General features: G+C 44.1%; 1 protein-coding gene across 1 annotated transcript; it reads right to left on the bottom strand.

The window, feature by feature from the left end:
* Positions 1–986: 986 nt before the first annotated feature.
* On the bottom strand, positions 987–13,882 carry fgf17 (fibroblast growth factor 17). Its single transcript, XM_078565310.1, has 5 exons — positions 13,875–13,882; positions 13,639–13,654; positions 6,993–7,137; positions 5,374–5,480; positions 987–1,375 (listed from the first exon to the last, which is right to left on the bottom strand). Exons 1-5 carry the CDS (start codon positions 13,880–13,882, stop codon positions 1,082–1,084), a joined length of 570 nt encoding a protein of 189 aa, XP_078421436.1. The 3' UTR covers positions 987–1,081.
* Between the last annotated feature and the right edge of the window lie 429 nt (positions 13,883–14,311).

The following is a 14,311-nucleotide window of genomic DNA, read 5'->3' on the forward strand; positions in this document are numbered from 1 at the left end:
TGCCCTGATAACACAGTTAAAAGTGGGGAGCAACAGGACCCCAGCACCAGGTCACTCCTGGCCTAAGCTTTTTCCTTGCGGAAGGGTTTGTAACCTTTCCCTGCAATCATTCCTCACATTTTACTCCAAGGGTAACTGAGGTATTTTAAAGGCACTGCATGACATTAAATTGTGTTTCATTCAGCTGTAGCCTCATCAAAACCTCGACTAAAGGTAGTACTGGAGAAGGAAAGAACTCACATTCTATAGAAACTTTCATGACATCAGGATGTCCCAAGGCGCCTCACAGCCAATTATTTTCTTTTGCAATGTAGTCACTATCGTCCTGGCGGAAAGACGGCAGCTAATTTGAACACAGCAAGCTCCCATAAACAGGAATGAGATCGGTGATGCTGTAGCCAAGTTGGTCAAGGATAAAACATTGGCCCAGGACACTGGCGAGGGCTCCCCTGCTCTTCTTCAAAATAGTGTCACGGGAATGTTTCTATCCAGTGAAGAGGGTGGAAGGGGCCTTGCTTGAATGTCTCATTTAAAAGACAGCACCTATGACAATGCAGCACTCCCTCAGTACTGCACTGGGCGTGTTGATCTAGATTAGTCTGCTGTCTGCAGTGGGACTCAAAACTTCTGACTTTCTGACTCAGGCTAGAGCGCTGTGCACTGAGCCATACACTCGATTCCTCAGCAGTCTATAGCGGGATATTCTGAAGAACTTGGCCCTTTTGAGAACAGTTTCAAAAGTCTTTCAGTGGCTGTAAAGTGCTTTGAGATGTCCTGAGGATTTGTATGGCGCCTAGAAATACAAGTCCTTTCCTGATATATCTGATGAAGAACTGGATTTCCTCACTGACGTGCCATTGATGAATTTAAATACAACAATCCCTGACATTTACAATCCAGCACACACAGAACAGCCTTTCATTTTTAGGAGCTTGTTTCATTTTTTTTTTTATTGAATCAATTTTTTGTGTTTTTTTTTTAAAAACCTGCTTATGTTCCACCATCTACCCATTAAAACCAAGTATAAAAAAATAAAACATCTTATTTAAAAAATATTGAAAGTCACGGGAGCTGTCCTTTTCTAGGTTCGGTGCCTCCTCGGCAGACGTGTCCTCCGAGTCCTTTTGGTGACAGGGTAATTTATAAACTCAAAGTGCCTTTGCCGGCCCCGGTTTGGGAAGAGCGGTTCCCCTTTGAAGAGTCTTTTCATAAAGTGGACTTCTCTCTGGTTCTGCCTGGTCTTTGTTGCTTTCCTGGGCTGCCCCTTCCTGGTAAAGGCCATGTACCACCCGTCATATTTGGTGTTCCTCAGCGCCGTGTAGTTATTCTCCAGCAGTATTTCTGTGAAAATGCAATCCTTCCCCTTTCCAACCAGCTGGATAAAAATAAAATCAAGACTGCATTTCAAATTTAAAATGTAAAACCATAGTACAAATAGTAAAAGGAGGAGTGGGGCCGATTAGGGACCAAAAAGGGGATTTACACATGGGCAGAGGGCATAGCTGAGGAATTAAATTAATACTTTGCATCTGCCATTACCCAGGAAGAAGATGCTACGCAAGCCATGGAAAAAGAGGAAGTAATTCAGACACCAAAAGTGTTTAAAATTGAAAAAAAGGAGGAATTGGATAGGTTATCTGTACTTAAAAGTTAATAGGACACCGGGAAGGGATGATATGCATCCAAGGATACTGCAAAGAGTGAGAGTGGAAAGTGCAGAGGCCCTGACCATAATTTTTCAGTCTTCCTTCAACTCAGGGTGGTGCAAGAGGACTGGAGAATTGCAAACGTTACACCCTTGTTCAAAAAAGCGGCTAAAGATAAGCCCAGCAACTGCAGGCCAATCAGTTTAACTTTGGTGGTGGGGAAACTTCTAGAAACAATAACTCAGGAAAACGTTAATAGTCACATGGTCAAATGCGGGTTAATTAAGGAAAGCCAGCATGGATTTCTTTATAAGGAAAATCATGTTCAATTTACTTGTTGGAGTTTTTTGAAGAGGTAACAGAGAGGGTTGATGAGAACAATGTATTGATGTGGTGTACATGGACTTCCAAATGGTGTTTGATACAGTAGGGTACAGCAGACTTGTGAGGAAAGTTATAGCTCATGGAACAAAAGGAACTGTAGCAATGTGGATAGGGATTTGGCTAAGTGACGGGAAACAAAGAGTACTGCTTAATGGATAAAAGCAAAGAACTGCGGATGCTGGAAATCCAAAACAAAAACAGAAATACCTGGAAAAACTCAGCAGGTCTGGCAGCATCGGTGGAGAAGAGCACAGTTGACGTTTTGAGTCCTCATGACCCTTCACTGCTTAATGGATGTTGTTTGTGCTGGAGGAAGGTTTGTAGTGGAGCTCCCCAGGGGTCAGTGTTGGGCCCCTTGTTTTTCCTGACATATATTAATGATCTGGACCTTGGTGTACAAAACTTGGAAGCATTGTGAACTTTGAGGAGGTTAGAGTGGAACTTCAAAAGGACATAGACAAGTTGGTGGAAGACAGGTGGCAGATAAAGTTCAATGCAGAGAAGTGTGAAGTAATTTATTTTTGTAGGAAGAACATGGAGAGACAGTATAAAGTAAAGGATACAATTCTAAAGGGGGTGCAGGAGCAGAGGGACCTGGGTATTTATGTGCATAAGTCCCTGAAGGTTGCAGGACAGGTTGAGAGATCAGTTAATAAAGCAAACAGTATTCTAGGCTTTATTGATAGGGGCATAGAGTACAAGAGCAAGGAGGTTATGTTGAACTTGTATAAGTCACTAGTTCAGCCTTAGTGAGAGTACTGTGTCCAGTTCTGGGTGCCCCACTTTAGGAAGGAAGTGAAGGCATTAGAAAGGGTGCAGAAAAGATTCACGAGAATGGTTCCAGGGACGAGGAACTTCAGTCCTAAAGGTAGATTGGAGGAGTTAAGAGTGTTTTGCCTTGAGAAAAGAAGGTTGAGAGGAGATTTGGTAGAGGGATGCAAAATCAGGAGGAGTCTGGACAGGGTAGATAGAGAGAAACTTCCCATTGGTGAAGGGATTGAGAACAAGAGGGCACAGGTTTAAAGCATTTAGTAAAAGAAGCAAAAGTGGTCTTAGGAAAAACTTTTTCACGGAGCAAGTGGTTCAGGTCTGGAATGCACTGCCTGAGAGTGTGGCGGAGGCAGATCCATTGAAACATTCAAAAGAGAATTAGACTGTTATTTGAAAAGGAAGAATGTTCAAGGTTATGTGGGAGAATGGTACTAGGCCAGTTTCTCAAGCAGAGAGCTGGTGCAGATATGATGGGCTGAATGGCTTCCTTCTGCGCTGTAACAATTCAGTGATGTTTTCCTCAATTGGAAAGAAAAGACTGACTAGCATTTTGACATCACACCTTTAACTCCCTCAGGACATTCCACAGCCCTGTACTGCCAACAGATTACTTTTAAAGTGCAGTCACCGTTGTTTCATTGAAAAAAGGTAACGGGCAATTTGGGTACAGCAAGATTCCAATCCAAAATAAGTCCTATCAGCAACGACTTGCACTTATACAGTAGTTAACATTGTAAAAAAGTCCCAAGGTGCTTCTTAAGCAAGAAATCAAACAAAATTTGATATTGTGCCACTTTAGAAGATATTAGGACAGGTGACCAAAAGCTTGGTCAAAAAGGTAGTTTTTACAGCGCGCCTTAAAGGCGGAGAGAGAGGTAGAGAGGAAATTCCAGAACTTAGGGCCTTGGCTGTCAATAATGGAGCTTCGGAAATTGAGGATGCATAAGAGGCCAGAATTGGAGGATTGCAGAGATCTTGGCAGTTTGCAGAGCTGAAGGGGGTCACATACATAGCGACAAAGAGGATATGGGGGCAGAAGCTCAGCTGAGGGTCAAATAGAACAACCTGATTCAGCCTCAGACACTGGCTAGGAAGGGGAAAAGAATCAAAGGTTAGGGAACAGAGTTGGTGGTGGGCTCGCAAGGCAAGCAATGGCTTCATCAGAATTAGTACTCAATGGCAGAACCGGCAATCCTAGGGTGGAATAACTGCCTGCACACACCAAGAAAGCCCTAGTTCCATCTCCGGTAATATTCAATTAGAAACTGGAAAACTTTTCACTGTTAATAATTCTCTCCTCACACCCCTCTCTCCATGGCAGGGTGCAGTTCAGCAAGTATCAGAATCAGCATCCTGCGATACTGCCTGTTGACTGCGGACCTCCCAAAGCCGGGGAGGTCGAGTGAAGCTCGGGGAACATCTCCACTTCCAGTCACCGAAAACAGCCCTCAAACAATCCCCCTAATGCGACTCTGCTTGTTACAACCTTCGAAACAGAATTTGGAGTCTGATCAGACGAATGAAGATGGTCATTTCATGAACAATCCCACGGCCACTATCTCAAAAAAGGACAGGGGAGTTCTCCAAAGGGTCCCAGGGACAATATTTATCCCTCAACCATCCCTAAAGTAGATTATCTCATCACCATCACATTGCTGTTTGTGGGAGCCTGCTGTATGTAAATTGGCTGCCGTGTTTCCTGCATTACAACACTGGCCACGTTTTAGAACTGCTTCATTGGCTGTAAAGTGCTTTGGGATGTCCTGAGGTCATGAAAGGTGCTATATAAATGCAAGTCTTTTAATATATGCCAGTATCAGGTGACTCAAATGCTTGATACGATAGGTTCTGCAACATCAAATAAAGCCATTCAGCCCATCAGGTTTGTGCTGGATCTTTGAAAGAGCTGTCCAATTAGTTTCTGCTCTTCCCCCTCAGCCCTGAATTTTTTTTTTTCTTTTCAAGTACCTATCCAGTTTCCTTTTGAAGCTTACTATTCAATCGAGCAGTATATTCCAGATCACAGCAACATGTCTGCCCTTCCTCGCTTTAAAAACCACAGATGTGTCAAAGTCCAAATGTATTTTTGGACATGAGTAGAACTGATCTGGCACCTTGTTCCAGAGTGTAGCATGGGTTGCACAGAGTCCTTGAAGTTGGGAGGAGAGGTTGGAAAATTTTTCAAAATGCACAAAATTTGTTGCAAATGCTAACGCGTTTCACACTGATCACAGAATTTTAATGGCACAGGAGGAGGCCATTCAGCCCATCGTGTCTGCAATGGCTCTCCAAATGAGCATTATGACCTGGTGCCATTGCCCTGCCTTTTCCCCGTACCCGTGCACTTTGTTTCTATTCAAATAATCGTCTAATGGCCTCTTGAATGCCTTGATTGAACCTGCCTCCACCACACTTCCAGGCAGTGCATTCCAGACCCCAACCACTCGTTGTGTGAAGGAGGCACTGATTAATTCTGTGAGTGCTTTCCCCAACTTCATGGACCCTCCTGGATTTGGAGCCACATGTACAACCCCAGGAAACGATGCAGACCTGGCTTTGCTCAGTCACTTACTTTTCCGACAAGTTTCCCCCTTCTGTTCATGCAGATGTAGTGTCCAGTCTCTGCTCCTCGGATTCGCACTCGGCTGTCGAATGTGTCTGTTTCCACCAGCAGTTTTGCTGCAAGAGGAAAATCCCCCATGAAAATACTGATCTTCAAAGAGGAACTGGATCCATATCTACTGAGGAACTAGCTGTAGGCCACATGGACAGGCACAGAACACAATGAAGGTCTCACCGGTGTTGGGGAATAAAATGCTGTCAAATACCAGAATAAGCTGGGTTTTTCCCCCAATTACCTTGGGTATAGCGGGATATTCACAGAGAAGTTTCCCTATTTCTGAAAATAAATGAAGGGAAGAGCCTGTATGTTTGCTGACTACCATGTCCCATTCATTAGTAGCTGCTCTGTAGGCAAAGCTCCACACGGGCATTGTGAATTCACTATAAGCAAGTATTAAAGAACTGTTATTCTATATATAAACCACCCAAACCCCTGGATTAATTACCAGCGTGTAACTCATGCTCAGGTATCTGTTATTTTGCATATAAACAGTCCAAACACCTTGATTAGATTGCAGCCTGTCACTCACTCCCAGGTATCTCTTATTCTATATATAAGCCTCTCGATTAGATTCCAGTCTGTAACTCACTTCTAGATATCTGTTATTCTATATATAAACCACCCCATACCCCGCGAATAGATTGCAGCCTGTAACTCGCTCCTGGGTATCTGTTATTCTATATTTAAGCCACCTGAACCCCTCAATTAGATTTCAGTCTATAACTCACTCCCGGATATCTGTTATTCTAGATATAAACCACCCTGAACAGCTTGATTAGATTCCAGCCTGTAACTCACTCCCGGGTACCTGTTATTCTGTATGTAAACCACCCCAAACCCCTTGATTAGATTCCAGTCTGTAACTCACTCCTGGGTATCTGTTATTCTATATAGAAACCACCCAAAAGCCTTCATTAGATTACAGCCTGTAACTCACTCCCGGGTACCTGTTATTCTATATATAAACTGCGCCGAACCCCTCAATTAGATTCCAGTCTATAACTCACTCCCGGTTGTCTGCTATTCTATATCTAAATAACCCAAACCCCTCCATTAGATTGCAGTCTGTAACTCCCGGGTATCTGTTATTTTCTATAGAAACCACCCAAATACCTCGATTAGATTCCAGTCTGTAACTCACTCCCGGGTATCTATTATTCTGTATGTAAACTCCCCGTACCCCTCGATTAGATTCCAATCTGTAACTCACTCCCGGGTATCTGTTATTCTGTATGTAAACTCCTCGTACCCCTCGATTCGATTCCAGTCTGGAACTCACTCCAGGGTGTCCGTTATTCTATACAGGATATATAAACAGTTTGAATTTTGGGGCTGAGAGCAGAAACCTAGTCTAAAGCAGAGTCTATTTAAAGCAGCAAATTGCGGTGAATGGAGGAGAGTCACATAATGCAGTTGATGTGCATAAAATCAATCGCCGCCGCTTACAATGGTCACTTGTTGGTGTGATTGATGGACCAATTACTCATCTTCTCCATTCTGACCAGTGCTTATGGCATCAGTATGCATAGCCATTAGTAAAACAGCAATATCCTGGTGGACTTTCTTACCGTATTTACTCCCATCTTCAGCGGTCGCATTGATTCTCTTGCCTAGGATCTGGACGTGCTTTCCACTGGTCCGGCTGTAGAGCTGGTAGACACGGATGTGCCGGCGGCTGAGCTGGTCACTGTTCCTGGCGTGGTCCCTCACGTGCTGATTAAAATTAGGAGACGATTGATTCTCCCCCTTTTGTTTACAAAGGGAGAAATAAAATCAATTTGCTTTTACTGTGCCGGAGCCCAGTGATCTGGGGCACGCGTTCGCGGATCGCACTGTGTGCGTTCGTTGTTCCCTGCCCCCACTCGTCCTTCCGCCAGTCTGACCTGAGCGGAGGGTTGCCAAATCCGGCTGGACATATTCCTGGGGGTGTCATCACATGACCTCCAACCTCCCCATCTCCAGAGTCCCACCATTGGCTGGCAAATGGGTCCATCTTTGCAATGCTCCTTTTCTCCCCACTATGTTCAATATTTTTAAAATTAATAAACAAGGTGATCAAATTAAAATAAAAACAAGTCACTTGGTAGTACAGAACCTGAGTATTGCTGAAAAAAGAGACATGTCGAGGCTTTTTATCATGCACTCATTTGGTATTCTTGCAGATCTGTCTTGATGAATGCAAGATGAAAACTTTCCACAGTATGTCCCTTTTCCCAGAAATACTAAAATAAAGCACATTTTAAAAAATGCTCCTCTGAGGTCCTGGGTTTTTCTCACAACAGTCTCCTGGAGATCAATCTATAATTCCTGGAGAATCCAGGACAATCCTGGAGGATTAGCAGCCCTGGCTGAGGAAGGGCCCAAAGGATGTTCTCACAACTCTTGGCAAAATCAGGAAAAAAAACAAGGCTAAATCCAACCACAACTTGCATTTACACAGCCCGGTCACAATCATCCTAAAGCCATTGAGAGATCGGCATCTTTCCATCTGCAGAACATGATGGGAATGTAGCCTCAGAACTTGAGATCAGGTCAGACCATCTGCTGCAATTCTCGTGATGGCTAAACAAGCCGATTCTGGAAAGGCAAAGCCTGCCACCAGAGCCATACATGAAGATGCCCCTTGCCAGCTGGTGCAGGATGATCTCTGCTGATGCTTTGTTTGCAGGGCTGGCATCTGCTTCGGAGCTTCTGAAACCACACATCATCATGGTGGTGCACTGCTGCCCACAGCTGGTGTCACCATTAGCGTTTGTCAACTAGAGTTTCCCACTTGTCGTGATTGATGTTGAGGATTTTTGCGACAGCATCTTTCAGTCAGACCTTTGGGTGGTCTGTGGGTCTCTTGGCATGAGCTGCCTCCCCTTATAGCATATCCTTGGGGATGTGGCCATCTCCCATCCTGTGCACATGCCCAAGCCAATGAAGCTGGTTGTGTGGGCAAATACAAAGCCATTTTGTGTATGCCAAGATCCCACAAACAACCCTGAGGTAATGAGTAGGTTATCTCTTTTTCATGGCATCACACAATCGGCCAGTTTCTCTGTTATAATATGTGTAATTTCTCTATAACCAACATCCAAACATACAAAAACATAATGTACTCCTACATTACACTTCAGAAAGTATTTTAGTGGTTGTAAAGCACTTTGGGATGTTCGAAGGTCATGAAAGGCACTATATAATTGCCATCTATCTATCAGGATACTGGAAGCAGATCAAGTTTAAAATTCGCTGAGATCAGCACAAGAGAGCCCCTTTGGAGGTTTCTCCCTGGTGGTCTGCAGGATAGAATAGGAAGATCCTCTTGTCCAGCTATCCATTTGCAGCCTTTGCTATTTTTATCATCTCGAAAAAAAAGATCCCTCCTCTCTGTAGCATTTTTTCCATCACCCTAACTGAACCGAGCCTCAATCTATTCTCCTGTGGACATATGTCCACAGCACATAAATATTCACAGATTCCATTCGGCAATCTCACCGGGAGGCCCGGGGCAAACGGCGGGGGGGTGCGAACCTCGGGGCCTCCAGGGCCTGGGTGACTGAATATAATACACGGGGCATTGGATTCAATTCCCAGCCAAGCTCACAAGCCTAGACTATCAACCTTCGTTCAGAAAAGCAGCGGCACAAATCAATCTTTCTTCCTGGATTTAACAATAGAGGTTAACAGAAGGAGAAAAGGTCTTAGAATAAGCCAAAAGCACTTGAGCGGTACTGAGAGGCAACTCCCTACATGCTCACTGGAGGTTTATTAGCACAGTGGATTATTTTGCCTCAGTTTATTCCCCCTTCCGACTTGGCACTAATTTCTCAAAGCTCTATAATTGGCTCTGTGGAAGTTTTGGAGTAGTGTTATTCATATCCACCATAAGTTACAGCCACTTCTGACCACGGGTCTAAGATATGGTATGCTGCAATTGCATGGTGCAGATGAACTCTCCAATTCCTACCATCCTGCTTTGTTGGCCAAATTTGCGGCTGTTCACTTTTTGTTGAAGTTCACAGGCTGACCTCCTGTGGCAGTGACAGGGCGAGCCAAGATCATGTGTAGGCTACAAGTGAAGTGGGGTCAAGATGGCAGGAGGTAATAATTGGATTAGTCAGTCCCTGTTTTAAATCATAATCCTGTCCTTATTTTCATGCATTAATTTGATTTCAGATTAATTACAATTAAATAGATAAACTTATTGTAGAGGCTGAGGGGCTGGATGCAAAACTGAGATGCTGCAGCACCACTACTGGAGGGATGACGTGATTACCATGTGACATGTTTACAAAGGCATTTGCCATTACAAACATGGATAGAGGAATTTAATATTGGAAGAGTTGACACTGAAGTATGTTTATAATCGTGACAAGGGAGTGTGTTAGGGAAAAAAGATTTTCTAATATATCATGGAAGATGGACATAAGGAAGTCAGAAAACATTTCTCAACAGCAAAGACTTCAGTGCAAAATTCGACACTTGTAGTCGACAGCCTTAAGTGCAGATTAGAGAATTTGCGTTGGAGCCTGATCTGACTCCTGCCCTATAGACAAAGGTTCCTGTTGGCAGCTCTGACCTAGTCCAGATTTTACAAATCTTCAGAAAAGATGTTAAACTAATTGCCACAAACCCACCCTCTCCCCGACACCGGCCCAATGTGCCTGCTGGGGGCAAATGTAAAACATTCCTAGTTAAGTACAGCAAGGAGTTGTCACCAGCATCCTGGCCACTGTTTCTCCCTTGATCAACCATTTACTGGGATCTTGCTGTGCACTAAAGTAGCTGCCACATTTGCCTACAGGACAACAGCCACCACACATCAAAAGCAGTTCATTGGCTGTGAAATGGCCGGGTAGCTCCTGTAACATGTGTGATTGCTTTAATACATTGTGATGTGGCAGAGAACTGAGCCACAGCTCTATGATTCTCTGCATAACTCAGGCCAGACTTGAGTCAGGACTGGAGAGACCAGACACTTTTCGATGATCACAGTGGCAGTGATGCAATCGAGAGCTGTTGACTGTGTGAATGGTGCTCGGCAAAAAGGCATGGTCTCTGACGATTTGGTTGCCATTACAGCAGTCACCACACCTCAAAGTAATTTCTCGTGTGCCACACTTGAGATGTTTGAACTTTCAGTACAGTATTTTGATGGCGTGTGTCACCTCACTGTATTGCAAGTTGGTCTGCCTAACTTGTTTATCAAGTGTAATAATTGATCATTTAAAAAATATAAGAAGAATTAACTTGCATTTGTATAGTACTTCCATATCTTCAGGACATCCCAAAGCACTTTATAGCCAATGAAGTACTTTTTGAAGTGTAGACGCTGTTGCAATGTTGACAATGAGACAGCCAATTTGTGCATAGTGAGATCGCACAAAGCAGCAATGTGATCATGACCAGATAATCTATATGAATGATGCTGGTTGACCCCAAGACACTGGGAGAACTCCCATGCTCTTCTGCCAACAGTATCCTGGGATCTTTTACATCTACCTGAGAAGGCAGACGGGATCTCAGATTAACATCTCATCCTCAGCACTGCATTGGAGGCAGAACAACTGGAAGCTTTTGATTTATATGAGTCAGAGCAAAATATATATTTTTCAACTTGTATTTGAGATTGTGGCCATTGCTGGCAAGGCCCCATTCATTGCTCATTCCCAGCTGCCCTTTAAGAAGGTGTTCGTGGACTTTCTTGTCTGTGGTGAAGAGGTTCCCACAGTGCTGGTAGGTAAGGAATTGAAAGGGTTTGGACCCAGTGACAATGACTGATGAATGTCCAGTTCAAGACTTGGAGTGGAATTGGAAGTGATGGTGTTCCCACAGCATTGTTGGTCTCATCCTTCTTGAAGAGGATAGCATGGCAAACAGCATTGAGGAAGCGTGTTTGAGTGGACCTTATCCTGTCCCAAAAAACAGACCCAGACGCTCATTGTTTATTTACACAAAAAGTGTTGTGATGGTGTGGATGCTGTGGTTATCTTGTATATGCCACTTCCAAATATGTACTTCTGACACCAAAGCAAAGATAGAGGGGACCCTCTGTGATGGGGATCTCACTTCATGTCTGAGTGACTTTTGGCATGAGCACCTCATTTACATTCTACAGGTCTGCCTTGGTGTATAACCCAAAGCACTGTGCACTGGCACAGAAGTATATAGAAATTACAACATGGAAACAGACTGTTGGGCCCAAGCAACCCATATCTATGTTCACTCATCAGGCCAGCAATTTACCCTAATCACATTTATCCACCTCTTTCCCTTATCACTTCATCCCCTCCTCCTCCATCCACCTATCTAAGATTGCCAATCCTTCAGATTAATTTCTGGGACACCGCTGTGCAAAGAAAATCATAGGCAGCATTTAAATAATTATGTTATATTCAGTTTCCTCTAATGCGTCATTTGTTGTACAAATAATGGATATGGGATAAAAGGGGGCTGTTTGACTGAGCGAGGCGGTTTGAGGTGATGAAACGTCCAGGAATATTTTCAACCAGAACTGGTAACCCCTATTCATCTCCACTCTAATCTGGAATGTGCCATCAGTCCTGCGTCAGCCACTAACCCTGGAGGTGAGTCCCACAGTCTCGCAACTTGCTGTGTGAAGAAGATTCTCCTATCCTCTCTGATAGCCTGCCGACACTCGCATTTATTCTCACACAGGAAGAGGGAGAAGCAAGTGAATGGTGTCAATGGTATCTTATCCCAGCAGAGGGAAGAAAATTAAAATATTTTGATTCGTTATTCTCAACCTGCTTCCAACAAAAAACAAACGCACCAAAAACTGACAGGCAATCCACAGCAAAAGATTTTGTGCCTTAAAGGCTCGGATCAAGTACTGCGTTTGTCCCCATCGACACTGACCTAAAGCTAGCGATTGGGCAGAAGAATTCCACAGCTTTTGAGCAGGGATCTATCTCGCTTTTGCAAAATGCACAGCCGCTCGCGCTAATTTTAACCTTTTGCCCAGAGATAAGTGTTAACTTGGTGTCGGATACTGAAACTATTTATATCTGGACTAAAAAAAGCTTCCCGTGATGAATTTACAACACGGGTTAGCACCGGGGTTAGGGGTGGGGGGGGGGGGGGAGGGGGGAGGTGCGGAGCGGGAGGGGAAACTAACTCTCAGGGAACTGCTGAAGGGCCGGTTAACCCTTTGTGAGCTTCACGCTGCACTGAAGCAATCACTTCTTTTTTCCTAATTTTGACACCTCTAAGCTGTGCTTCCAGGGGCTTTGTCATCATCAGGAATGTATCCTCTCTGTCCAATTGTCATGTGTGAATCTTGACAGTCTGGTGCAAACTTGGACATTGATGCCTGGCAGGCCATGGGGGCATTATATCTGAGCCACAAATCCTGGCCTGGGGCTCTCTTTTCAGTAGGGGTTGCAATGGAGGGATGATTTATTTCATCCTCCTTTTCCCAGACACTGACATCAGTAGTTATAACTGCCCCATCCAGCAATGCAGGCTGATGCCAGCTGACTCAACAAGAACCAAGAAGCATACCTGATTCAGCTATGGCTCAGTGGGGCAAACTCTCAGCTTGAAGTCAGAAGGTCATGGGTCCAAGCTCCGTTCTAGGCACAGAGCCCATAATCTATCTCACAGGAGGGAGTACTGCACCTGGGAAGTTCTGCCTTTTGGAGGTGATGTTAAACTCAGGTGCCATCCACTCTCCCAAATCGACATAAATGCCACTATCTTGAACAGGGTTAGGGGTGTTATCGCAGTGTCCTGGCCAATATTTGTGCCTTAATCAGTATCGCTAAAACATATTATCTGGTTATTGTCACATTTCTGTTCGTGAAGAGCTAGCTGTGAAATTGGCTGTTGCGTTTCCTGCAATAAAACAGTGACTGCACTTTCGGAAAGTACTTCATTGGCTGTAAAGGGTTGTTGGATGTCCTGAGACTACGAGAGACACTGTAGAAATGCAAGTTCATCCAGCAGCTCACTGCATCTACTATGTGAGTGATTGGAGAGAACCAGAAATCCGGTTTCAAGCTATTGAATGTTCATGGCAAAGGACAGGTATTCTCAGTTGGCTGCATCCATATTGTGTCTCACCCACTGTGTCCGGCTATAGACATGCTATCTTGCAGTGCATCCAGCCCCTAAAATTTGCCAAGATACTATTCTTGAATGCAGTCATGTCAACCATTAAAAAGATAACAAAGTTGAAAGTGTCTCATTGACTTTAGAAGGAAAAACTTGTGCTCTATAGCATCTTTCACAAACTCAGCATGTTCCAAAGCACCTTACAGCCAACAAAACAGCTTTCCCTTATTTACATCCGGGGAGGCGATGGCATGGTGGTATTGTTGCTGGACTAGTAATCCAGAGACCTGGGATAATGCTCTGGGGACCTGGGTTCAAATCCTGCCATGGCAGATGGTGGAATTTGAATTCAATAAAAATCTGGAATTAAAGGTCCAATAATGACTCACGAGACCATTGTCGATTGTTGCAAAAACCCATCTGGTTCACTAATTCCCTTTAGGAAAGGAAATCTGCTGTCCTTACCTGGTCTAGCTCCAGACCCACAACAATGTGGTTGACTCTTAAATGCCCTCTGAACAAGAGCAATTAGGGATGGGCAATAAATGATGCCCACCACCCAATGAATAAAGAAAAACACTACCTAAGCCCTTCATAATTTTGAAAAACTCCATTAAATCTCCTCTTAATCATTTCTTCTCCAATCATTCCACTGCCTCACCCCTGATTATTCATTAGCTCTCACAGACAGCCTCGTACAGGTACAGATCACCATGAAACTTTTTCCATCCCTCTCCCCTTAATGACTCCACTGAATTCCTCATGGGGTTCAACAGAAGAAGCATGCCTTGTATGTACCACAATCAAAATCTTAGACAGTCAGTGA

This window comes from Cetorhinus maximus, chromosome 20, assembly GCF_964194155.1.
Source record: "Cetorhinus maximus chromosome 20, sCetMax3.hap1.1, whole genome shotgun sequence".
In the NCBI taxonomy this organism is placed as follows: domain Eukaryota; kingdom Metazoa; phylum Chordata; class Chondrichthyes; order Lamniformes; family Cetorhinidae; genus Cetorhinus; species Cetorhinus maximus.

Coding starts and splice junctions, on each gene's coding strand:
- fgf17 (XM_078565310.1), bottom strand. Junction 5,481..6,992: donor TGAAGATGGGAGTAAATACG/GTAAGAAAGTCC, acceptor TTCCTCTTGCAG/CAAAACTGCTGGTGGAAACA. Junction 1,376..5,373: donor GGGGGAAACTTGTCGGAAAA/GTAAGTGACTGA, acceptor ATTTTTATCCAG/CTGGTTGGAAAGGGGAAGGA.